The sequence below is a fragment of the Pinus tabuliformis genome, chromosome 1_2 (assembly GCF_031772625.1).
Source record: "Pinus tabuliformis cultivar Carrire ecotype Pingquan chromosome 1_2, CPIR1, whole genome shotgun sequence".
Classification (NCBI taxonomy): domain Eukaryota; kingdom Viridiplantae; phylum Streptophyta; class Pinopsida; order Pinales; family Pinaceae; genus Pinus; species Pinus tabuliformis.
In genome coordinates, this window is record NC_142298.1 from 514,114,336 (window position 1) to 514,140,059 (window position 25,724).

General features: G+C 40.2%; 1 protein-coding gene across 2 annotated transcripts in view; it reads right to left on the reverse strand.

Annotated features, from left to right (window-relative positions):
• GMI1 (gamma-irradiation and mitomycin c induced 1) overlaps positions 1 to 25,724 on the reverse strand; it is a 391,650-nt gene that overhangs the window by 157,406 nt on the left and 208,520 nt on the right. For both annotated transcript variants that reach the window (XM_089395476.1, XM_089395477.1), the window contains one exon: positions 8,081 to 8,203. In XM_089395476.1, the coding sequence (XP_089251602.1) occupies positions 8,081 to 8,203 (123 nt within the window). The remainder of the gene's footprint in view (positions 1 to 8,080; positions 8,204 to 25,724) is intronic.

The following is a 25,724-nucleotide window of genomic DNA, read 5'->3' on the forward strand; positions in this document are numbered from 1 at the left end:
CACCCCCCTAGGTTCGCTAGGAATCAGCCTAGACGGAGGAGTTGAGAATTGAGTGACAGCAACGCCACACCAAGTGGATTAAAGAATTTTCCACGATATCCCAAGTGTGGATTTAAACGGCAGCACATCTCAACACTCTATGGTTTCTTAATGTACACCTCCTCCTAAATAATACCATTCAAAAATTTGGTCTTCACATCCATCTAGTGGGATCTTCCAACCCATCTCTATGGGTATAGAGACCACTAATCTAATATAAGTATACCAAGCAACTAGAGTGAATGTCCCCTCGTGATCGACTCCCTCAACATGTGAGAACTCTCGAGCCACAAACCAAGCTTTGTACTTCTCAATGTTGCCATCCACAGCATACTTGATCTTATAGAGCCACCAAAAGATCACCACTAACTTCCCCTAAACTCTCGGCACTCTCTCCCCAACATCATTCTATGTGATGGAAGCATACTCTTCCACCATGGCATCCATCCAAACTTGTCGGCCTACAACCTCCTCATAGTTAAAAGGCTCGGTCTCAACAATGCTACTAACCATTGCCAAAGAGCCACCAAGCCACTTTGGTGGTCTAATCTCCCTAACTAACCACTTGGGCTTTCTTCAAGGTATCATGAGGCCATCCTAGCTTCCTCTTCCACAAAATAGCCTCCTATACTAGGGTGGGAATATCCTCCTCTAAAGTTTGTACCCCTAATAATAATGCCCCTATGGCTGATGTTGTACTTGTACCCTAGAAACTTGTGCCATGCAACCCTGTCACCTGTGGACCTGTCACTCCTGATGTATATGATCCTCCAAACTCCTATGATCCTTTACCCTATGGTGAATTTCCCTGTTGAGGACTCTTGTTGCTCTACCTATTCCAACTCTCGTGACTCCAACTCTCTTTGACCTCCTCCTCAAATCTCACATCCCGCCTCTCAAGAGTCAACAACCTTCCTCTTAACAGGGATATATATGCAGTAAGACTTTGAAGAATCACCATACCCCACAAAAATACCCTTCTCAGTCGTCGGTTCTAGCTTTGTCCCCTTCCCCTCGGGGACGTCAATAAGTTATGCACCCAAAAATCCTGAAGTGCCCAATATCAGGGTTCTTCCCAAAAAATGCCTCCCCATGAGCCTTCTTCCCCAAAACTCTATATAGGCACATGTTTTGCAAATACACTACAATGTTACACACCTCAGCCCAAAGAAAGAATGGTAGCCTTTGATCATGAAGCATGGCTCTCACTGCCCCAACTATGGCCATGTTCTTCCTCTCTGCGGCCTCATTTTGATGTGGGTTGTAAGGAATAGTCAACTCCCTCTTGATCCCTACTCTTGCACAGAATTCTTTCAATCTCATTGGAGGTATACACACCCCCATTGTCAAACCTCAACACCTTGATCTTCTTACCCATTTGGTTCTCCACAAGAGCTTTAAACACTTCGAACCTCTTGAAGACTTTATCATTGGTCTTCATGAAGAAAATCTAGGTCTTCCTCGAGTAGTCATCAATAAAAATGAAATAGTACTCATATCAGCTCCATGATACCAAAGACATTGGACCACACACATCAAAATGAACCAAATCAAGTATACTTGCTACCCAACTGTCACTACTTGGAAAAGCACTCTTGGTGTACTTTCCCAAAGTGCACCCCCTGCATGCATCCTGGTGCTCAGTACTAAACTCTGGTAACCCTATAACAATCTCTCTCAGTACTTTCAAAGTCCCATGGTGTAAGCAAATCATCCTCCTCTACCATAAGTCAAATAGATCACTACTTCTAGTGGTCAAAACCAATGCTCTAGTAGGCTGAAACATGATCCTGTATAACTTCCCATGGCATATTCCAATCACTTTGGCCGAACTGTTACCGAAACCCCTGGGATACATGAGAACATGTCCATCATGAAACACCACCGCATATCCCTTGTCCTCAATGGTGGACACTAATATCAAGTTCTCTTTCACCCCCGGAACATATAAGACCTCTGTCACTTTCATAAGAGGTTATGACTCCCTCTGAAAGGATATAGTCCCAATAACAACTTCCCTAATTGTAAAGTCATCACCAAGCACCACCTCTAGATCTACACCCTTCTCCATAAGACCTGAGAAGTGCTCCCTAACACTTGTCATGCAGTTTGATGCTCCACTATCAACGTACGATATACTAGACAATGTGACACTAATGTCACGACAAACCACCAAAGAAAACTTCTTATCGAACATGGTGGAAAACTCACCCACGTTAGTTGAAGCTGCAACACCCTTCTTCTTGTTAGTACACATAAGAGCATAGTGTCCCATCTTCTGACAAGCAAAACATCTCACTTTGCTCATGTCCTTCTCCTTTTGTTTACTCTTCTGCTCGGTCCTGTGAAAATTTCTAAATCTTTACAAACAGAAATCTTACTGCAGTTATTTGTTTAACATATCCTACTTGTTATTTCATTCAACAAGTTATTTAATTAGATAAACAGTGATGTAAACACTACTACAGAGTAATCTGGGATACAGATCATAAACTGAAACAATAGATGAGCCAATCACACAAGGGACATCGTTATTTTTGGACAACAGATCCCCGGATAAAACCAATGCGGGAAAACCGGTGCAGCAAATAGAGGGTTTGTATTATTAAGCAAGCAAAATCTAAATACAACAGGTTGCCTCTCACACCGGCTAACCTTGCAGAGAAGTCACGGCAACAAGAAATATATTCGAGGGTCTACCTTGCTCCCCAAGTCACAGCTAATCCAATGAGTGATCTAACACCCTCCCGACAAACACTGCGAAGTCCCTATGCAATCATTGCATGGGCCAGCGTCTTGCCTCTAGAGGACTGCGTCACCCCTTTTGTTGGATCGATTTGCTGGATGAAGACTTTTGTTCAGCCCTCCTCGCTGAGAACCTCGCTTCTCCAGCAAAATCTCGGACTACTGACGAATACTCTGCAATGCCATTGCAAGAGACCCTATGGACTGTGTCAGCTCTACGTGATCCCCTCCTGCACTGCATAGGCCTCTACGCTTCCTCCCTGGTGCTCAAGCTGCCTCTCTGCTATGTACTCTTTGGCTCGAAACTTCCTCTCCAATCCAAATCTCTGCTTCTGCTCCTCTCACTGCAACTCAAATCACTTGTTCGATTTTCTCAACAAACCACGATCCAGAAAAAATCAAACTAACTAATCAACTTGGTGTATCCCCAACTGACCCTCAAGCCTCCTCTTATACTTTTCCTATTGATGAATCAACAGTCGAGATTAACTCCCTAATCAACGGCTAAGATTAAATCAGGCTTGATCTTCGTCACTTAGAAGCTTCTCGCCCATACTTCCATTATTACCCATTAATATTTTTATTTTCCTAAGTTTAGACTTAAGAACCCCCATTAAAATATTAATTATGTTAATAAAACACAATCCGGGTGGAATTTCACCAAACGATTTCTGGGTCTTGGAGATCACATGTGTTTTAGCCCCTCTACAAAATTTCGGAGCTAAAGCACATCTAATTCTACCCAAAAATCAACACGTCCCATTCACGGAACGCTTCTTGGACGACTTCTTGCCCTCTGCTGCCAGAGCAACAGTCTCCATCTTCCCTACCATGTTGTCCTCCACTCTTGGCATTTCACCTTACTGCCTCTTGATGGAAATAATCCCACATTCTTCCCCAATTTGGAAGTTTCTCACAGGCTACTATCCCATCAAGGAAAGCATCCCACTTCTTGGAAAAACCATTCATAGCTGATCTAACCAATTGCTCATCAGAGATGATTTCTCCCACGGCTGCCAATTCATCTCTCACTTGAGTGATCTTGGTGAGGTATGAGGAAATTGTCTCGGCTTTGGACATCTTGATTTGCCTTAGTTTTTCTCGCAACACCATTTTCCTATTCTCATTAGTGCTTTCTCTTCCCTGAAACATGGGGAATGAGGTGGTCTTTGATAGCAGCTAGAAGGAGTCTCTTGGCCTTAACATTCCTCTTGTTAAAATCAGCCAGTAGTATTGGATCAGTGGGAGGTACTACTGCATTCTCAACAATCTCCCACAACTCAAATTCCTGAAGCACCAATACAAACCTCTCCTTCCATCGGCTAAAATTATCAGCCCCATTCAGCATGTCCTCAACCCTCAAACCTGTAGCCATTGACCTCAACAACCCAACACAAAATCCCAAATCTGTCCAACGGCAAACACTGCTCCCTCTCAACCACAAAACCCTGTTTAGTTTGTTGTTATGCTTTCTGTTTGGTCACTTTTCTCAGCATATCTTCCAACTTGGCTCTAATACCATGTAGAAAATTGGAGTCTGGGCCCAACCTGTTTTCAGGTTTTGTGAAATCACAGCAAATGTAATGCCCAACCCACAAGTTTTATTCTGTCATCATAAGCGTGAATATTTTTCAAACAAGAAACACATGAGCCTACTCTTACTCTTTCACTTTTGCTGAGAATAATACAATCAATCACACAATTTTTTATCCGAAATTTTCGGTCTGAGAGAGAGATTCTTATTTCTGACAGAAATTATTACAAAATTTATTACAGCAATTAACGCAGCCTGATAGCATGGAAATGGTGCCCAGATTTCCTGCATTTTCATGCTGTAGATGCCTCCTTGAATTCTGTGCCTATCTGTCTCAATTTCTCTACCCAGAATTGCTAAGAAATTAATGCCTAACAGCACCCTTGAAATTAGTTCCAGCTGCATGAATTTCCCAGCAAAACCTCCCTCGAAAAGTGCACTCACTCCCTCGATTTTTGTGCTGGTCTGCACCACTAATAGGCTCCAATGAATTCCATATCAAACTTCCTCTAATTCTATGTCTACCTCCTCGAAAATCACACTTCTCTGACAGCATATAATGCGACACTTCTGAGAGCAATTGATGTGGTCTGACTCCCTTGAAAATCAGCCCAGGATGCCTCAAAATCTGCACTCTGGCAGCAGCAATAATGCCTTGAATCTTCTCAAAATTCATTCCAGCCGGCTGAGCCTCTGCCTTGGAATTCATGCCTATAGCCTTGCCGCTGTACCTGCTGTACTCTCCTTCCTCTGTTGTACTTTGCCCTCTCAGCATCTTTCTCCTTCTCTCCAATTCTCATGAAGAATACATGCAAATGGTGCCTCTTCTCCCTTTGTTTTTCCTTTTTGGTCTCTCTTAATGAAGAGAGACCTAACCCTCAGATCCAATGGCTGAGATTACATTTTAGCCATTTAGATCAAGGGTGGGGATTTAATCTCTCTTTGAGCCTTAGGTCACTTTATACCCTAAGAATTTTTTTCATCAATTAAATCAAAAAACATTTTATGGTTTTATGTCTCATAAAGTCACTTGAAACTTTATTTTTCATAAACTTAAGTCAAAGGGGTCATGTTAGGACACTTTTTCCTAGGCTAGACACCAAGCCTTGTGAACACTTCTCCTTGCTACATTTTTTTTTTTATCTTTGACAATTGAACTATAAATAATTACAACAGGAAAACACTCATCTAGCACAGGATTGATATAAGGATATTAAAAGTAACAAAAGTTCACAAAACCACAAAAAATGGACGTAACGAAACATGAACTTCCTCGAGTAGATCGTGAGAACCAAAACAGTGCAGATCGACCCTACAAGAAGTTGATGTCAACAAAGATGCTAAAATGAGATGTCGGCAAATGTAATGTTGGAATGACAAGCAATAGTCAATGACATGTCAACAAGTAAAAAACAAACATGTTGACAACACAAATTAATTGAAACACAATTAGACTTTGAAGAAGCACCAATTAAAGTTTTGTTAACCCTGCAGATTTGCCTGTGCAACTTGAGGGTTAAGATCCAGCTATCCTTCATCAAGTTGGTATTAGGGCTTGCATGTTGATATTGAGCATACATTTGAATTTCTTCAGAAAGAGTCCAATGAGAATGATCCATTGACATGAGATAGGATAACATTGTTAATAATGCCTGTGTTTACGCATGCTAAAGTTGACAGCAGTGTCATAGCAGTTCCCCTCATTGTCTGTCATTATTATTTTGTAGGACTCAGACTACTATTTTTGGCACAGCTATTTTTAGCATTACTCTTTGGCAAGTATGGGCCCTAGACTCCTGGTTACAATGTACAGTCATGGATTGTTAAGGTTCAAATTCAAATCAGTAGAAATGTTTCAGGTGAAATGTGGCAGCCATTGAAAAGGATGTCTATTGAAGCAATTAGACCTTCTCAGTATATTTGGTAGTTTCTTAATATTGCTCTCTCATGACTTCAGTTCTAAAAACTGTAAGTGGATGAGCATTACCAAACTTATAAAACTAGCCCCCTGGGGTGCAGATCAGTTGGCGATAGTGTACTGCCTTCCTTGTGGCGTCACTGGTTCAAACCTCACCTGGCCCATGTCCGTGTTTTGGGGACGTGCAGTGTGCCTAGAGGTTATAGTGGTAGTGTTTGGAATCGACCCCATGTCACACAAGTACGAGCACAGCCTAGTTGTTGATTCCTCTAGAAACAAAAAAATGTGAAACTTGATTCGCCTAGATACTTCTGCTTTCTTTGGTAAATTGGAACTCAGGTTCAATTCGTTATTTTTGGGTCAACACTCTTGCATGTGAGAAGTCAACATTCTTATTCAGCATTCTTGTTGTTCTAAACCTGGAACCCTAGTTTCAGCTTGCTATCTAGCATATGCGAGTTGACTTGGCATCCTTTCCATCTTAAAAACTAGATTGCCCTCCTCTTTACAATTGGAATTGCAGTTTAGACTTTGCATTGAATCACAATTTCAATGGTTCGGTGGGCAGGGCAGCAGTCTTTAATGGCATATTTGGTGAAATCGCAGTCGATTAAAAGCAGTTCTCAGTGTACTGACAGTCAACAAGCAGATCAGCCAGCAGTTTTATGGATCCAGAACCTTCCTCCACAAATTTGGCCTTGAAACAGAGCCTATTTAGAGCACATATGTCACATATACAAGCCAAACAGCAAGTGATTTTGAGTTAACAGCCTACAGTTATGAGCAGACTTAGCTTTTTTCAACCTGTTGCTAGTTTTTCCATGCATAGAAATTTGCCCTAGCAGCTGTTTGTGTATTTATTTGTTATACTTATACAGCAAATCAATTTAATGGTTGACAGCTAGCTAGTAGCTCAGATAACTCACTCTTTCTAGCATGTGTTGGGGGTTAACAGCAGTTACAACTAATGCATGGCGAAGACATACAGATTTTGATTTTTGAGGTTCTAAAAGAGATCAGTGAGGACAGACCATGGAGGAGAGTCCACAGAGTAGTCATCTTCATCAAGGCAGCCTTGTCTTTCTTTTCTTTCGTTCCTTCTTTCATTGTGGCTTCCACTCTGTAGAATGCTTATTATGCACCCAGTTTTGCACTCACCATCATGATGGAGACAATATTTTGGTCAATACAACATAGGCTTTGACTATGCCATATGCTCCAGCTCTTCAAGTCTGTTGGTTGAATAGCTTTGCTTTTGGACAGTAGTATGGACATCTTTGAACTTTCAGAGATTACTGTTTTATGAATTGAAATCTCTCCCATATTATTCAACTTAAACTTTCTTGTGCCCTTGGTTGCTTGCACACACATCAAGGGCAACTATTTTGTGTGTTGTCACTCATACTAACCACAAAGATTTTCTAAGAATACACAGAGCATGAACACTAGGGGCACCCCCCACCCTCTCCAGCGACTGGAACAGCAGCAGTCCAAATGGAGTAATTAGCAGTGACCTTAGCCCAATTACTTACAGTTGTTTCCAGGTTTAGATCTGAGAGATAACAGATTTATGGGCATAGAGAAGCACTAGGAAAATTGAAACCCAGGTAGGATGTAGAAGCGGTCAAATTTCTAATCCAATCAACCACGCTTCACAGATAAGAGATGTGTTAAACATAAATTTACAATTCCTTTTGTTTATCTTGCATGTATATTCTATCATATGGGTGTAATTAATATACAGAAAGAGAATATAATCCATATCCATAAGCATGCAGAAATATCAATATAAAGTATAAATTTATAATCATCTCAAAATTCTTAAAGCAAGATAAACATAATACCTCCCGATACTCTCGATATGGGTCATCCTGGTCTTGGAACTCCTGATCTTGGAGCTCTAATCCTGTCAATTCCACCTTTATTTTTCGTCCTTTCTCAACAGGATTTTCATAAGCGTCCAGCACCTTGTTAACAACCAAAGAACTAAAATCAAAAAATTGCAAATTACAAATAGAATTGCAGGACACTATTCAAGTCTGAAAAAGATCTGAAAGGGTCATCTATGCTAAATTTTTCATCTTACTTGAAAGAAAAGGGGAAAACTGAAATATGTTAAAACACGTATCCTCTGGTAAGAACTGTCAATTAAAAAATAATCCATCATATATAGACTAACCTTGCAAACATTCACGAAAACCCACATCTCTCTAACAATAGCAAAAGAGTAATTAAAAAGACCAGATCTACATAGTACATACAAACTATATTATGGAAAGAAAATTCAAAGCAACTTCCCAAAAATACTTTGTAGTCAATCCCGATCCAGGAAAGCCAATCAGAAAGAAAAACCCATGCATAAGAGGAAAAAGATACAAGATAGTATTGCTCCTTCAAATCCCTTGTCTAACAAGGCTTAGCACAATAACTAAATAAGACAAAACACATCAACAAATTTTTTAAGTTCATTCTGTCTTAGATCCTAGTATAATGTTATAATAATGTGAATGTTTGTGCCTAGAAATTGAAATACCATATCACTTTCATCGTGCTTTCCCCTTATTTAAAACCCTTTCAAGAACTAACAATTGATGAAAACATGCATTCTGTAGATGACAATCCATTAGTAATCCATACCTAACCAATTTGCAAGGAAACAACACTGCAACCTCCCTAGAAGCGAAGTCCCCTAGTGTCTTCAAGTTCATTCAGTCTTAGATAAATCCCAGTCCATACACTACCATAGTGATATGCATGTATATACCTATGGATTGAAAAACCATATCACTTTCATTGAACTTTCCCCTGATTAAAATACCTTGCAACAACTAACAATTAACTGAAAAATGGAATAACTGGATCCAGGATAACTGTCCATTAGTAATCCACGCCAAAGCAATTTGCAAGAAAAGAAGATTGCAACTTACCTATAAACCAAGTTAATAAATATGGGATAAGAAGGGTTAAGAGACAAGATCAAAGATATATCTGGTTTGTAAATGTGTTCTGAATCCTGATATGCACACAATGCCTGTTTAAACCATTTGAGTCAGTGTAACTCCATGTTTGATTGGGGCCATTTTTAGGAAAACAAAGTTACATATCAACATAGTTGTTTATTCTCTGAGAATGTTTCTACACAATCATGGAATATCACTATCACTACAACATTTCATGCTTGCAACAGTAAAGTTTTTTAGAAGTGAACTGTAACCATATAGTAACTTTGTAAGGAATCTATACCTCCATAGACTTGACTAGATTCTATACGAGAATCAAATTATTGGACCAACAAAACTAGGCATTGTGGTGTACCCTACATCGACATCCAACCCTTCTTACGTTCGGGTTCAAATTCGAGTTCAGCAACATTTAAGTTCGATTCAAATTCGAATTTTCCAATGAGGTTCGTATGAGGTTTGACATTAAGTTCGACTATTCATATTTTTCAATATATATATATATATGACATAAAATAATAAAAAATAAAAATCAATCAATAAAACTATATGAGTAGTAGTGAGCACCCACGAGCCACAAATCATGACCACTTTTCACTTCATGCTCTAGGAAGTGGGCACAAGCAGCATTTAGAAATTGAATTCAGGAAATTGTAGAGAATACAACACACAGTGGCAACACTAAGCACAATAGAGCGAGTACACTCAGACTGTTGTTGGCTTGTGAAAATCTATCAACAGCCATGGTAAATAAAGCCAAACAAGTGGCCACCGCGGGAAACTAACTGGCGGGAAGTGAAACAAGAGAAAACCATCTGCTGCACATGGTTTTTCTTATAAACCACATAACAACTGACAAAAATCACCCGAACTCTAACCTCAAACCCCAAAAAAAATTATAAAAATTATAAAATTGGCTTCAGGTCCATCTTTAGGTTTGCCTTCAGGTTCGAATTCGTTGAGGTTCGAATTTGAGGTTCGACTATCAGGTTTGGCGAACCTGAACGAATTTGAAATTTTTTTTTGGGTTCGCCAAAATTCGATTCTCAAGGTTCAAATTCGGAAAACCCTGTGGCATAGTTCTTACCTTTCTCTACATATTTGAGTCAATGTATCTCCATTTTTTATTGGGACCACTTTTAGGAAAACATAGTTACATATCGATATAGTTGTTTATTCTCTAGGAATGTTTCTAAACAATCATGAAGTATTACTTCACTCCAAAATTTGATGCTTGGAACAATAAACTTTTCAAGAAGTGAAATGTAACCATATAGTAACTTTGTATGGAATCTATACCTTCGTAGACTTGACTAAATTCTATACATGAATCAAACTATTGGACCAACAAAACTAGACATTGTGGTGTACCCTATGTAGTATACCTAGGGGGATAGTATGGGGTACAAAGGGAGATACCCAAGGGAATAATGTAATAATGGAATGGGCCATAGTTAATAAATAAAGTGGTTAACCCGCATCATGTAAGGGACCACAAGTAGTTAACAATAATGTGATAAGCCCATGGTATTAGATATATGGTATTGAGATAACCATGGTAATGAACCATGGTATTGTATGTATGAATCATATATAGAGGCTAGACACTCCCCGTTGAGTGATGTCAAGAAATATTGTATGGACAAGCATATGGCTTGTGGAGTGTTCTCCTTCCTTAAGGAGTGATTGTATGGTGTTACCCTACCTTAAGGGTTTTCATATTAATAAAGAGAAGCATTTCTATATTCAAATCTTATTATTTTTGGGTATATTTCTATTATCATATATTTGCAGGTCAGATCTATTACACCCTACATGGACATCCAACCTTTCTTACCTTTTTCTCCATGTTTGATTGGGTCCTATTACCCACCACTTGTGGGTGACACCCATAGGAGAAATTTTTCTCCTAGATTGTCTTCAACCGAAAGCCAGCAACTCCTTGCATCCACCAGATAGCTCGATGAGCCACCATCTCCGCCACCTAAGCCAACCATTATGCACCCTTGCCCATTTGTCATGATCGTATGATTGAAGGTGGGCCCTCCAACCCCGTACGTATGGCTTTCATTATGTGGTTGGGTATTTTTTCTTACTTATCATGGACACTTTTGGGCATGGATTAGTGGGGGAATTCGGTGGAAAAAATGGGCTTCTATACTCTTGTCCAATTGTGCAATTTGGTGGTTAACCTTGTATTCTAGTCTTGTAGGATCTCCTCTATTGGCTACAAGCTTTAGAAGTGGCACTAGAATGGAAACCCTGATTTTGGTTGTGTGGTCCCACTTCCCGACATCATGTACATCACTCCCCACTGCTCATTATAACCCCTTTCAAATATTCCCATCCGGGTCCACATTTATCTTTAGGGTCCACAAGGAGTTAGCCTTGTCCTCCCCTTTTCCACACTTTGGATCAGGCTTGGAACAATGTCCCAGAGGTTAATGCAGCTAAAAGCATAATTTGGCCAATTACAACAGGAAATGTACCATAAAATGCAAAAGATGGCCTAGACATAATTTAGCACTTGGGCAAAATCCAACATGAGCTCTACCCCTATCATCACAGCAATCACCTTGGTTCCTAGGTTCCCTATATTGGCCCCCTGCATCACTAATCAATCAATAATTGTCCCAACCCCTAGTGGGTAATGAATTGCCCAACATTAAAAGGGGTATTCATTGTTATATCATTTGCATCATGCTCTCATCCCCTAGAGCCCTGAGCAATTATAAAAGAAAAATCAATAAAAGGCAAAAGGCATATGAAGAATGGTCGAAAAACAAAGGTTGGGCGTAACTCATGTACCACGGTTGCTCCCTCCTATATCTATACACCCAAGTATGGGCCTCCCTCATCATAGCTACCCTTATACCATGTCATGTGGCTTGGAGCCTTCCTCTAATGCCCCGCTCCATTCCATCATTATATCACATGACACCAGTCATATGATGGATGTGCCATGGACCCCTATCACTCCCGTAGAGGTTGAAACCACTTAATAGGGTCCTTGATTAACCTCCTCCTTGAACTTGGAGACACCTGTACACTCTAAAGCCCATTATGGAAGGGCATGCTACTATGAAGTACCCACTTGGTTCCATGATTCGTAAGCTTATTTGCTCAATTACATTAACGAATTGTTGTACTGGAAGGTAAGGAGACACATTAGATCTTATACAAGATTGTAGGTGGGCTTTCGTCTTGGGGTTTGGTCTCCATATACGGAATCCTAACCATCAAGAGGGTCATATTGGCATTTATAGGGTGTGCGCTGAGATCCATGGGCCTCCACTATAGTAGAGAGCAAACAACCATGCCATGGGATCCTTTAGCACAATTCATTACTTACTCGTGTCCCACTTATTTGATGATGATGATGCACCTGGACCACCTTGCCCAGACGGCTACACTCTTGCACCACACAGTTGACAATTCATCCAAGGCCCAGATGGGGTTGTATCTCACCATGGGAGACAAAGGGAGGGCTTACATCATTGTTCCAGCCCTTGCAAATGGGATACATGCACCAATGAGGATGATTTTGTGCCCCCACAAACACTTCGGGGCACCACGGGTCATTTGCTTGGAGATCAAGTGGTCATCCCCTTCATTACTATTTTTGGAGTCCTTTTATTCATTTTGTCACATGTTGGACTTCAATTGGCCTTTCAACGACCCTCTTAGCTATTTGTCTATCATTTCAGCCCACTTGAGAGACTAATTATTCTTATCGTGGAGCTATTTGGTGGGCTTGTCACCAAAAGGATGTTATTTTGCACATTATTTATTGTAGGGGCATTATTAGGCCTAATTACGCAATTCAAATCCTTTATAGGACTATATAAATGATGACAAGTTCATTCAATTCATCATCATCACTTGGACTTGGATATCTCTTCTTGAGAATTTCACGCTTCTTTCTTCGCTGTCTATTGGAGATCTCTTGATGCATTTCGATATTTTTGGAGCTGAAATTTTCGTTCTCTTAGAGCCATCTTCTTGGTCTTGGATTTGGATATATCTTTTGCTATCTTGTAAGTAAATTTTGCTTATGAAATAATGTCTAATGTGTGGAAATTATGCAACTAGCTCTTGTTCTTTCATGCCCTAATTATTGAATATCATTGTACAATAATGTTAGAACGCAAATTTCGGCATGTTACTTATTCATAACAAGTAGATGAATTTTTCTCACAATGAAATTCCATAAATCTTGGGTGTGTAAATGTTAGAGAGTGCTTGATAGAGCATCATTTTCTAGCCTCCTTGAAGACGATTTCAGCCAAATTTCGAAGCCCATAGACTCCACAACCCAAGGACAAGGCACTGCTCTAAGCCAATTTGATGATCAAACCTTTTCCCTTCTCTCTTTCTCCCTTCTCCAAAAATTCAGCCCTAAACCTAGACAGCCAACTAGGGCTTGGTGCAAATTGCAATAGAGAAGAGGTTTCACAAAACCACTTGAAAAGCCTTGGTGATCAAACCTTTTCCCTTCTCTTTTTCTCCCTTTTCCAAAAATTCAGTTGTAAACCTAGACGACTAACTAGGGCTTGGTGCAAATTGCAATAGAGAAGAGCTCTCACAAAACCACTTGGAAAGCCTTCTGTGATGATGTTTCCTCTGGCTCTGCTCCGAATTTGAGCCATTTCCAACAGTCAAACAGTGAGAAAACTCAAGCCCTAGCTGGCACCCTAAAACTCATCTTGAACATCTTAGTAAAGGGTCTTTATATTTCAAAACTCAAAGGAAGTTCATCTTTTGTTGACCCTTTCTTCTCCTCCTTGCTTGACTTAGTCAAATTTGTTGACATCTAATCTTCATGATTGGGTGAATTTTATGTAAATAATTAAATTAGGAATGTGAACAGTCATTGGGAGATGAACTGAACAGTGACTCCCTATTGTATATAACAATGACCTACCTATGGAATAATATGAATCAGTTTTACTGCCTATTGGAGTTACTACCTGGCCTGACATGGTATCAGAGCCAGCTCCTTGTTTTAGCTATTATGCTCCTGTAACTCCTCTGTCTGCCATATTCCCTCTGTCCACGCATCTGCCTCTGCCATAACCCATCTGTCCAAAACATTCTCTGGCGCACCAGCGCTGCCTCAGTCCTTACATAACGCGCCTCTGCCATAGTATCTGTCCACTGTTTCTTGAGCGTTTGACAGAGATTATTCTCCTTCTTCACGGAGAATTCCGCTGGCTCAGTCACCTCAATCCTACCCCATCGATCAACAACATTGTTCTAAAACTCAATCATTTTATTCCGCAGGATCTTTTCCTTTTGCCATGGCTCGCTTGTAAATTACAAAGTTTTTACCAGTTCGAGGACTGACATCAGAGCAGACTCGATTTCTAACTCGGACTTTTGCCATTGCTCGAGGTCTAGCAGGTGCCCGCGTCTTATTTTATCCGACTCTTTTTATAATGTTGTTCGGAACAAGTTTGAATCGGAATTTCGATGGTGGGATGAGGTTGATCAGTTTGTTTTGTTAACGCTGTCCCATTATTGTTTAAAACGTTGTCCCATATTTTTTGTTAAAAAAAACACGCTGTCAAGCACTTTGAGGAACGCTGCCATATAAATGAAGAGATTCTATGCATAGAATGAGGGAATACGAAAAATATGATAGGCATTCTAGAAAAGAATTAAAAAAGGTTCACAACGACTTGCTGCAAACCTGTGATTGTATTTTTCGCACTATCCAGTGATGTCGTGACACTCTTATACCTATTCAGTGATACGGTGATACTCTTCTATTCATATCTGTCTACATTGATGCGGTGGCGCTCTTTTTCTTCTATTCATAACTACTCAACTAGTGATGTGGTAATGCTGCAATCTTGAAAAGAAATTTGGTGGATTTGTATGGGCTGACCAGATACGTTCATTTCAGACATCGAGTAAATACTAGTAGATCTCTGAGATGGCTCGTGGTAAGAGAAACAGTCGTGGCTTCAAGGTTTAAAGAATCAAAGGGATTTATGGTGATTTTTTAGTCTTTTCAGTGAGCTTTGCGGATTTCATTAGTTCTACTATTATGTTGCCGCAAATTGTAAGCAACAACTCTAGAATATAGATGTTTAATGTTTTGTTTAAAACATTCTCAGATTACATGAGATGTCTGCCATCAGAGCTTGAAATTGTGATGTCATTGCTGCTCCAACTTTGTAGAGCTCGCGGTTGATGTCGTTGCTGCTCCAACTTTGTAGAGCTCGCGGGGAGCTCGCGGGGAATGATTGATTATTGACTGTGATATGAATTAAACAACCAAAATCGCTTCCCACAGAAATTTTTGAGTACATTTTTATTGTATATTGGCAAAAGTATTCTTTTCTTTCCGCAAAATTTTCTTTTTTACAGAATGCATTCAATCATATCCATGGTAGGAATAGTTCTCACTGGCAAGGAGAACTATCCTGAATGGTCCCGGATGATAAAACACACCCTCATCTTCAATGAGTTGTGGAAAGGAGTGTGTGTCGGGGAAGGAGACAATGACCCAGTACAGCCTACCTCAGACAAAGAGCTTGTCATTTGGGAAAACAAGAACAGCAAAGCCTATGCATTAATCGCGGCATCTGCAAATAAAGAGGTGAGTAGCCATATTTCATCATATTCAACTTCCTTTGAAGCTTTACAAAAGCTGAAAGAACTCTATGACTCACATTCTGCACTTGAAGTTGTTTAGCTCATGATTAAACTCTTCACTCTTGAACTGAAAAATAATGATCCTCTTGCTCTTGCATCTTAAGTAAGTCTATAATGCATGATATCAAATCCACTAAGGTTGAGTTGGATATCCCTCTTATTGCTTTTCTCAAGGCACTCTATCCTACTTACTCCAATTATCTTGAGTCTTTACAAGCAAATGGAAATCTTAAAGATGTAACCTTTGACTCTCTTGTGAAAAGTTTGTTGAAAGAGAGAAAGCCTTTGGAAAGAAGACAGCCCCTGAATCTTCTAAAGAGACTGTGTGCCTTGCTCATAAAGAAAAGCATCCTGCTCAAGATTCTACAAGAGGAAGAGGTGGACAAAGAGGAAGAGGAAGATATTTCAGAGGCAGGGGGGGCAGACATTCTCAAGGAGAAAAGGCAAACTTACACTGCATTCGCTGCAAAAGAAATGGATCACATGATGCCTCTACATGCAAGCTACCATGGGACAAAATTGAGCAGAAAAGAAACCAACAAAAAGGTAAAATTGATGATACAGACAAAGGTAAAGCACCTGAATCCGCTCACTATATTGAGGCACAATGTAACATTGGAGTAAATGAAGATTTATTTAATGCTTCACTTGCTTCTTCGAAAAATGATTGGTTGCTTGATTCAGAAGCAACATGTCACATGACTCATAGAAAAGATCTTTTTGAAGATTTCACTGACAATGTTGATGGAGCAGCATACTTTGCAGATCAGTCAAAAATCAAGCCATCAGGGCTTGGCACAATCAAGCTTAAACTGCCTGGTCTTCCAGACTTTCTTCTGGATCATGTTCTATATCTCCCACAGCTCTAAAGAAACTTGTTGTCCTTGGTCCACATCCGCCAGCAAGGTCACTCCATTCATATGTTTGATGGCAAGCTTGAGGTAAGAAAAGCATCTGACCACTCACTTGTCATGAGGGGAATAGAAGAAAAAAGGCTTCTCAAACTGCAAGGAACCTCTGCTCATGCACAACATTTCTCATATATTTCTCATCATGAAGAAGGTACACTTCCATCAAGTTTATCATGGCATGCTAGATTTGGACATTTAAACTATGACAGTCTCCGCTTATTGAAGAAAAATGGTGTTGCTGGTTTGCCTACAATTCCTAGGAAACATAAGCAATGTGATGCTTGCATTCTAGGAAAGCATAGCAAACAGTGTTTTCATGATTCACATTCAAGAGCACATAGGAGCTTGAACTCATTCATTCAGATTTATGTGGTCCAATGTCTGTTCCTTCTGCAAATGGAAATAAATATATCATGACATTTATTGATGATTACACCAGAATGTGTTTGGTTTATTTATTGAAGAACAAATCTGATGCTTTTCAAACATTCAAGAATTTTCATAAATGGATTGAAAATGATGCACAATCTCATATTGGGTCTATTCGCACTAATAATGGAAAAGAATATACATCAAAAGAATTTGAAAACTATCTTCGCCAACATGGGATCAAACATCAAACAATTGTGCCTTATAATCCCCAACAGAATGGTGTAGCTGAAAGAATGAATAGAAACAATCTTGAATATGGTACGATCCATGCTTTTCTTCAAAAATGTAAAGATAATGTTTTGGGCTGATGATGTTCTATGTGCTGCATATATAAAGAATAGATGTCCATCTAATGCTATAAGAAACAAGACTCCTTATGAATTGTGGTATGGACATGTTCCTTCAGTAAAACATCTCAGGATCTTTGGTTCCACCTGTTATGCTTTGATACCAAAGGTACATAGAAACAAACTTGTTGCTAGAAGTCGTAAGTCTATCTTCCTGGGGTATTCAAACACCTCCAAAGCATACCGCCTCTATGATGAAGTAAATAAAAAGTTTGTTGTATCTAGAGATGTAATTTTTCTTGAATCATCCAAATCTGACAATGTTCTTGAGCGGCAACTTGATCGCTTGGATAGATTCGTAAAAACGAAATCATTTCAAGAATTTGATAATCAGATTCCACATCTTGAAGGGGGGATTCCTATTCTAGATCAACATGTGGAATCTTCTTCGGAAGAACACCCTCCTCGAATGAAACTCCAACAACGTATGATGCTTTAAGTGATGTAATCGATAGAATTGGGAGACTCAATCTTGATTCAGTCCCAACTCAATCAACAGGACAGCTTGAACCATCTCAGAAAGGTCCCCCAAAGTGGTTGACAAAGACACTTGAAAGTGTGCATCCTGATGAAATTGGAAAAAAAGGAACCAGAAATTCAAACCGACAAAATGGAGGTGATGTAGATGACTCTAACTCACCTGTTGATATGGACGTTTCTTATGATTGTGAATTGAACTTGTCTACAGATTTTGAACCAACTTCCTTCAAAGAAGTTGCTTCTCATGATGAATGGAAAGAAGCGATGCAAAAGGAGTATGATGCCCTCATAAAGAACGGCACTTGGAAGCTGGTTGATCCTCCATTTGGAATCAAACCAATTGGCTGCAAGTGGGTCTACAAGAACAAGTACAAAGCTGATGGCTCACTTGACAAGCACAAAGCTAGGCTTGTGGCAAAAGGTTTTGCACAGAAGGAAAGGGGTCGATTATGAGGAAACTTTTGACCCCACAGCAAAATGGGCCACCATCTGGACACTCTTTGCACTAGCAGCGCAAAACGGTTGGAAAGTCCATCAAATGGATGTAAAAACTGCCTTTTTTTAATGGAGATCTAAAAGAGAATGTTTCTATGTCCCAGCCTGAAGGATTTGCTGTGAAAGGACATGAACATAAAGTATGCAAACTTGTGAAGTCCCAACTCAATCAACAGAGCAGCTTGGACCATCTCAGAAAGGTCCCCCAAAGTGGCTGACAAAGACACTTGAAAGTGTTCATCCTGATGAAATTGGAAAAAAAGGAACCAGAAATTCAAACCGACAAAATGGAGGTGATGTAGATGACTCTAACTCACCTGTTGATATGGATGTTTCTTATGATTGTGAATTGAACTTGTCTACAGATTTTGAACCAACTTCCTTCAAAGAAGTTGCTTCTCATGATGAATGGAAAGAAGCGATGCAAAAGGAGTTTGATGCCCTCATAAAAAACGGCACTTGGAAGCTGGTTGATCCTCCATTTGGAATCAAACCAATTGGCTGCAAGTGGGTCTACAAGAACAAGTACAAAGCTGATGGCTCACTTGACAAGCACAAAGCTAGGCTTGTGGCAAAAGGTTTTCACAGAAGGAAGGGGTTGATTATGAGGAAACTTTTGACCCCACAGCAAAATGGGTCACCATCTAGACACTCTTTGCACTAGCAGCTCAGAACGGTTGGAAAGTCCATCAAATGGATGTAAAAACTGCCTTCTTTAATGGAGATCTAAAAGAGAATGTTTTTATGTCCCAGCCTGAAGGATTTGCTGTGAAAGGACATGAACATAAAGTATGCAAACTTGTGAAGTCCTTGTATGGCCTCAAACAAGCACCGCGAGCCTGGTATGAAAAACTAACTGAGTATCTTCTGAAACTCAACTTCAATCATTTTGATCTTGATGATGCAACTTTATTTGTCAAGAAAGTTGGCAAAACAGTTGTATATCTTGTGGTATATGTAGATGATCTTTTAATGACAGGGAACAATGAAAGCTACATTGCATCCATAAAGAAGGAATTAGGGAAAAGTTTTGAAATGACTGATTTGGGCTATGGTCATTACTATCTTAGCATTGAAGTAACCCAACATCCAAAGTCCATATTTCTTTGTCAAAAGAAATACATTGGAGATTTGTTAAACAGATTTGGCATGACAGAGTGCAATCCTCTTACTACTCCAATGGAACAAAACTTAAAGCTCACATCTATTGAAGGAAAGGAATTTGAGGATGCAACAAAGTATAGACAACTTGTAGGAAGTCTCATCTACCTCACTACTACCAGACCAGACATTTCATTTGCTGTTGGAATCCTCTCCAGGTTTATGCAAAAGCCTTGTGAGGGACATTGGTCTGCTGCAAAAAGAGTTCTAAGGTACTTGAAGGGAACTCAAGACCTTGGGATCAAGTATACACAGGTGGACGACTTCAGCTTGATTGGATACTCTGATTCATACTTCAATGGAGACAAAGAAACTGGGGTATCTACTTCAGGATATGCTATGAGTCTTGGATCAGGAGCTGTCTCCTGGAGATCACGCAAACAATCAATTCCAGCAGATTCCACAACAGAAGCAAAATACGTGGCAGCAGCTGAAGCAACGAAAGAAATTGTGTGGCTCAGGAAAATTCTTGAATATTTGCAGGTAAAACAAGTACAATCAACCCCACTCATGATTGACAATACCTCTGCAATAAAGTTGGCCAAGAACCCAAAGTTCCATGATCGAACGAAGCACATCAATACTAAATACCATCTTATTCGACATCATGTTGAGGCCAAAACAATTAATCTTCATCATTGTTCCACAAATGAGCAAATTGCAGACATCTTCACCAAAGCACTTGGAAAGGAAAAGCTTGAACGATTCAGAATGATGCTTGGACTCACCAACATCCCTTCAGATTAAGGGGTGGAATGTTGACACCTAATCTTCATGATTGGGTGAATTTTATGTAAATAATTAAATTAGGAATGTGAACAGTCATCAGGAGATGAACTGAACAGTCAGTCCCTATTGTATATAATAATGACCTACCTATGGAATAATATGAATCAGTTTTACTGCCTATTGGAGTTACTACCTAGCCTGACAAAATTGTTGATGATCATCCAAAATCCCACGTCTTGCTTGGATCACCTAGCTCTCTGTTGTGGTCCCAAATATTTGCATGTTTGTTATCTCACAAACCCTGAGAGAGGTCACTTCCCTTTTTCTAGGAATCATTTCTCTGGGTGCATTCCTTGTCTTGAATACCCTTTCACCTAGGTCTAGGCCTCCTACCATCAAAGCCTTTATTGGAGAGCCATTCCCTTGCTCCTAAGACAAGCAACCTATTATCAAAGCCTCTCCTTTTAATGGGCTTTGGAAATCATATCATATCTAATAATTGACCTCATCACTCTATTGATTTCCTTCATACAAGGAACTCTCCCGTCCGTGAAAGTCTGTAAAGAGCAAGGGACATCGACTGAAGGGAACTGTAACCATATAGTAACTTTGTAAGGAATCTATACCTCTGTAGACTTGAGTAAATTCTATATGTGAATCAAATTACTGGACCAACAATACTAGGTATCGCGGTGTGCCTTGTTGCCAACCAATCTAGCAGGGGTCCTAGGAGGGGAACCTATGGGACAACTACCAAATTTAATGACAACAATCAAACAACAAAGACTCATTGTCACCTCAGTCAGTGTCCCCTACTCTTTACGGACTTCCACCAATGGGAGGAGTCCCAGTATGAAAGAAATCACTTATAATGATGATGTCCACAATAGGGTTTGAAGTGATTTCAAAGGCCCATTCAAGGAGAGACTCAATTAAGGGCTCAATGCTTCTCAAGAAGCTAAAGGCTCTTCGATAAAGACCTAAGATAAAAATCTAGACTTAGGGTTTGAGATTTTCAATGATGATGAGAATACCTAAGGTAAAGACTTCCAAGATGATATAGGACCTCCCAAGCGGCTTTGCAAGATGATTTATCACTTTAAATGGGCTTTCGCGATCCTTAAGAGCCTGAATTAGGTCTTATGCAAGACCTACCGTTTTAGGATATTCGTTTGAAGAAAGTCCTCTAAGGTGCTCAGTATGTCAAGGTAAGACAGAAGAAAGGATCTAGTGAGATTTATTCCTCTGAATACTATGTTCATAAGGCCCTCAAGAAGACCACCTTGTCCAACAAAGCCAGTTATGCTCCATTTTCAAGGGAATAACAAGGACATTAGATTTTAAAGATTTAACCGTGAGAATTTTGTTACCACTCAAACGAGCAAGGGTCCTAGGAGGGGATCCTAAAAGAGCAATTACTAGGTCAGGGGTAACAATGGAGCGATAGCCCACTGTCACCTCTGTTATGGCTCCCTACTCTTTACGGACTTTCACTGATGGGAGGAAACCCGGTATAATAAGGATCACAGAGATGAATGGATCAATAATAGGATGAAAGGTGATCCTAGAAGCCTATTCACAATAGAGGCTCAGATATATGGCTTGCTTGCTTCGAAAGCAAGATGAAGGGCTCTCTAGGAAGGGCTTGTGTGAGTTCTAAGAGCTGGGGTTAGAGTATATGACTTGTCAAGAAGATTCTTAGCTCCTAAAATCCTTATCGAAACTTGGATTCCAAGTGGTCTTTGTGGAATTACTTTCAAAAGGTGTGGGACCACACGGGACTAAGTGGACCCAGAATTAGGTCAAAGGGATTGAATTGATCAACCAAGGGTATGCTTGAATTAATTGAGGGAGAGAAAGGGATTAAAGGAGAAATATTATTTGAATTTGATGCCATAATCCCAATGACGTCACTAGCCAAGGGAAACCTAAGTCAAGAAACAGTCCTTGAGCCAGGGCTTGCAATATCTTGAGATCTCACCGTCGAATGTGCTTCAAACTTAGAGGGCCTCTAGAGCAAAACCCGAGCGTAGTTGTGGACCAATAATCAAAGAGTTTGGATGGCTGGATTGTGAGGTAATTCATGCCCTAGCTGACCTATGTAGGCTAGGCCTGGAAAGAAAGAGAGAAGGTGATCACCTATGGTGGATCAGTGCCTAATCCTTTGGTGAGATTGGAGTCAAAAATGATTATGAATTTGGATTTGAATTGCCATGTCAAGGAGGCCTTAAAGACAGCTTCGCTTAGCATTAGGGCAGAAGAAAAGTAGGATCAAAGACTTTATACTTCGGTTTGCAAAATAGATGGCTTATCAAGATAAATTTCAACAATGAAATATCCCTACGAACATTCGTTCATTATACATGGCCCATACATGAAGTTGCACTATCTAAAAACAAAATTTCCACAACTTCGCAATAATGAATGCAGTAATTAAGAATTGCTATAGAGATATTCCCAATGACAATGTATGTGACAAAAATAAAGAAGGAAGAGCATTCAATTGCACTTACATGTATAAGAATATATCCAACCATCCAAAAATTTGCCAATCAAGAAGCTCCAAGACATGAGCAGAATAATCCAAACAACAGAATTCATTCCATGCTCCAAAATTTCATCCTCCAAGAAGAATAGGAAGTTCTCTAAAGAGATACAAGTCCAAAACCAACTGATGGTGATGAAATAAATCATCTCACTTGTATTTATACACGTCCAAATGAATTCAATTTGCCTAATGAGGCCTAATTGAGCCCCTAGAATAAAATAATGTGCAAAATAACAATCTTTTGGTGACAAGCCCACTAAACTAGCTCAAAATCAAAAGAGTAAGCCTCTCAAGAGGTCAACTGATCGATAATACATGTTGTTCGGCCTTAGCTCAAAATCAAAAGAGTAAGCCTCTCAAGAGGTCAACTGATCGATAATACATGTTGTTGGGCCTTAGAGGAGGCCTAATGAAGTCCATAGGTGCCAGAATGTGAAATAGGACTCTCAAAAGTAGTGGATAACGAGTTGGGTCGGCCCCTTGTTCTCCAAATAATAAACTAGCTCAAAATCAAAAGAGTAAGCGCAGTGGATAAGGAGTTGGCCCCTTGTTCTCCAAATAATAAACCTGTGGTGCTCCCAAATAGGTGTGGGGGCACACAAGTGTCCTCGTGGGTCTCCAAACAAATCGACGATGATGGTATAAGCGATGCCACATCATCATACAGGTCCTGGGTCATGTGCCAAGTGCATGATGTAACTGTGGGGACGGCTGGGCATGGTGAACCAAGTGCATCTTCCTCGTCCAATAGGTGAACCATGAGCAATCTCTGAATGTCTCTAGGGATCCACATTATGTTGTTTGCTGCTATGGAGGCCCTTGGCTCTCTACACACACCTTACATGTGCCAATGTAGCACTTTGGAGGGTTAGGACCCTCTATAGGGAGACCAAACCCAAGTTGGAAACCATCTGCAATCCTACATAAGATCTAATGCGTCCCCTTGCTTTCCAGTGCACCAAGCCATTAAAGAAATCAAGTTAAAAGAGTTTACAAGCCATGCACAACAGGTGGGCACTTCATAATGTCATGCCCTTCCATAGTGGTTTTTGCATGTGCTAGTGTCTCCAAGCTCCAAGGGGGGTTAACCAAGTACCCTATTAGGTGGTTTCTACTTTTAAAGGGGGTAATATGTCCTTCATGCATCCTTCAAATGGTGGTTGCATGTGATAAAGTGATGGAATGGAGTAGGGAATGAAAAGGGCAATCCTGGGTCACATGCCAGGGTATAAGGGTAGCTGATAAAGTGAAGCCCACACTTGGGTAAATAATGTATACGAGGAAGCAATCATGGTACATGAGTTGCCTTGACCTTGATTTTTCCACTTTTCTTCATATGTCTTTTGCCTTTTATGATTTTTCTTTGGTTAACTGCTAGGAGCTCAAGGAATGAGAGCATGATGTGTAAAGTATAGCAGTGGATACCCCCTTTGAGGTGGGGCAGTTCATTGCCCACCAGGGGCTGGGATAATCATGGATTCTTGAATGATAGAAGACGCTCATCTAGGGCCTATAGGAACCAAGGTGATGGCCATGGGAATGGGGTATATTTTCCTGTTCAATGTGGCCAATTATGCTTTTTATTTTTCAGTTGCATCAACCTTCGAGCATCTTTCCAGGCCCGACCCAAGGTGTGGGCAAAGGGGAGGGAGGTTAACCCTTTGTGGACCTAGTGGACTAATGTGGACCCTGGTGGGAGGAATGGTGAATGGGGCTATAATGAACGTAAGGGGAGTGATATATGTGGATGAGGGAGCAGGACCACGAAACCAAAATCAGTGTTTCCCATATAGTACCATCCCTAAAACCCAAGGACAGTAAAAGAGATCCCATGGAACTAGGGTCCAAGATTAATATCCAAAAGAAGTCTAGGGGACAAGAGCACAGACCTAGCCCACTCTTTCTGCCAAATTCCCCCATTAATCCATGCCCAAAAGTTTCCATGATCAGTAAGCTACAATACTCAATTACCAAATGACAAGGCATACCTTTAGGTTTGGCAGGCCCACCTTCAAACATACGATCATGACTGATGGGTGAGGTACCACATGGTCAACTCAGGGGGCAGAGAAATGACACAATGAGCTAGTTGGTAGTTGTAAGGGGTTGCTAGCTGCTGACTGCAGACCATCTTGGAAAAAAAAATCTCCTAGGATATCACCCACAAAATGGTGGGTAACAAATTCCATCAAACTTTGAGATCCTCTAGAGGAGACACTAGCGTAGTTTTTTAGGGAAGCAATTTGAAAAATTCATCACCTAAACAATTTTGCAAGGTGCCCTAGATGGTCATCTAGGAAAAGGGGCTGAAATTTTTGAGGTAGAGAAAAGAGAAGGAAAAAGAGGTTGACCATCAAATTTACTCGGACCAGTGCCTAATTCTTGCGCTATGGAGTCTATCATGATTAAAGATAGGCCAAATTTGTCTTCAAGGAGGTCAAAGAATGATGCCCTAGCAACCACTCTTCAACCAAAATTGAGCCGAAATGATGAAATTGTCGTGTAGAAGGGTCGTTGGAAGGCCTCATTCAGTCCTCAAGCTACCATGATGTAAGAGAGGGCAACATGAATGGTAGACAAGGAGTTGGCCCCTTAATCTTTATGAAGATCCTCATGAGGTGTTCCAAAGTGGTGGCTTTGGGCACAAGAATTGGTCTCATGGGTGTTCTTATGAAGAATAAGCATGTACACTGCTCCAAATGAGTGCATGAAAGATGGTGTTGTCCCTCTTGTGTCTCAAGGATGAGACAAACCTCCTTTGG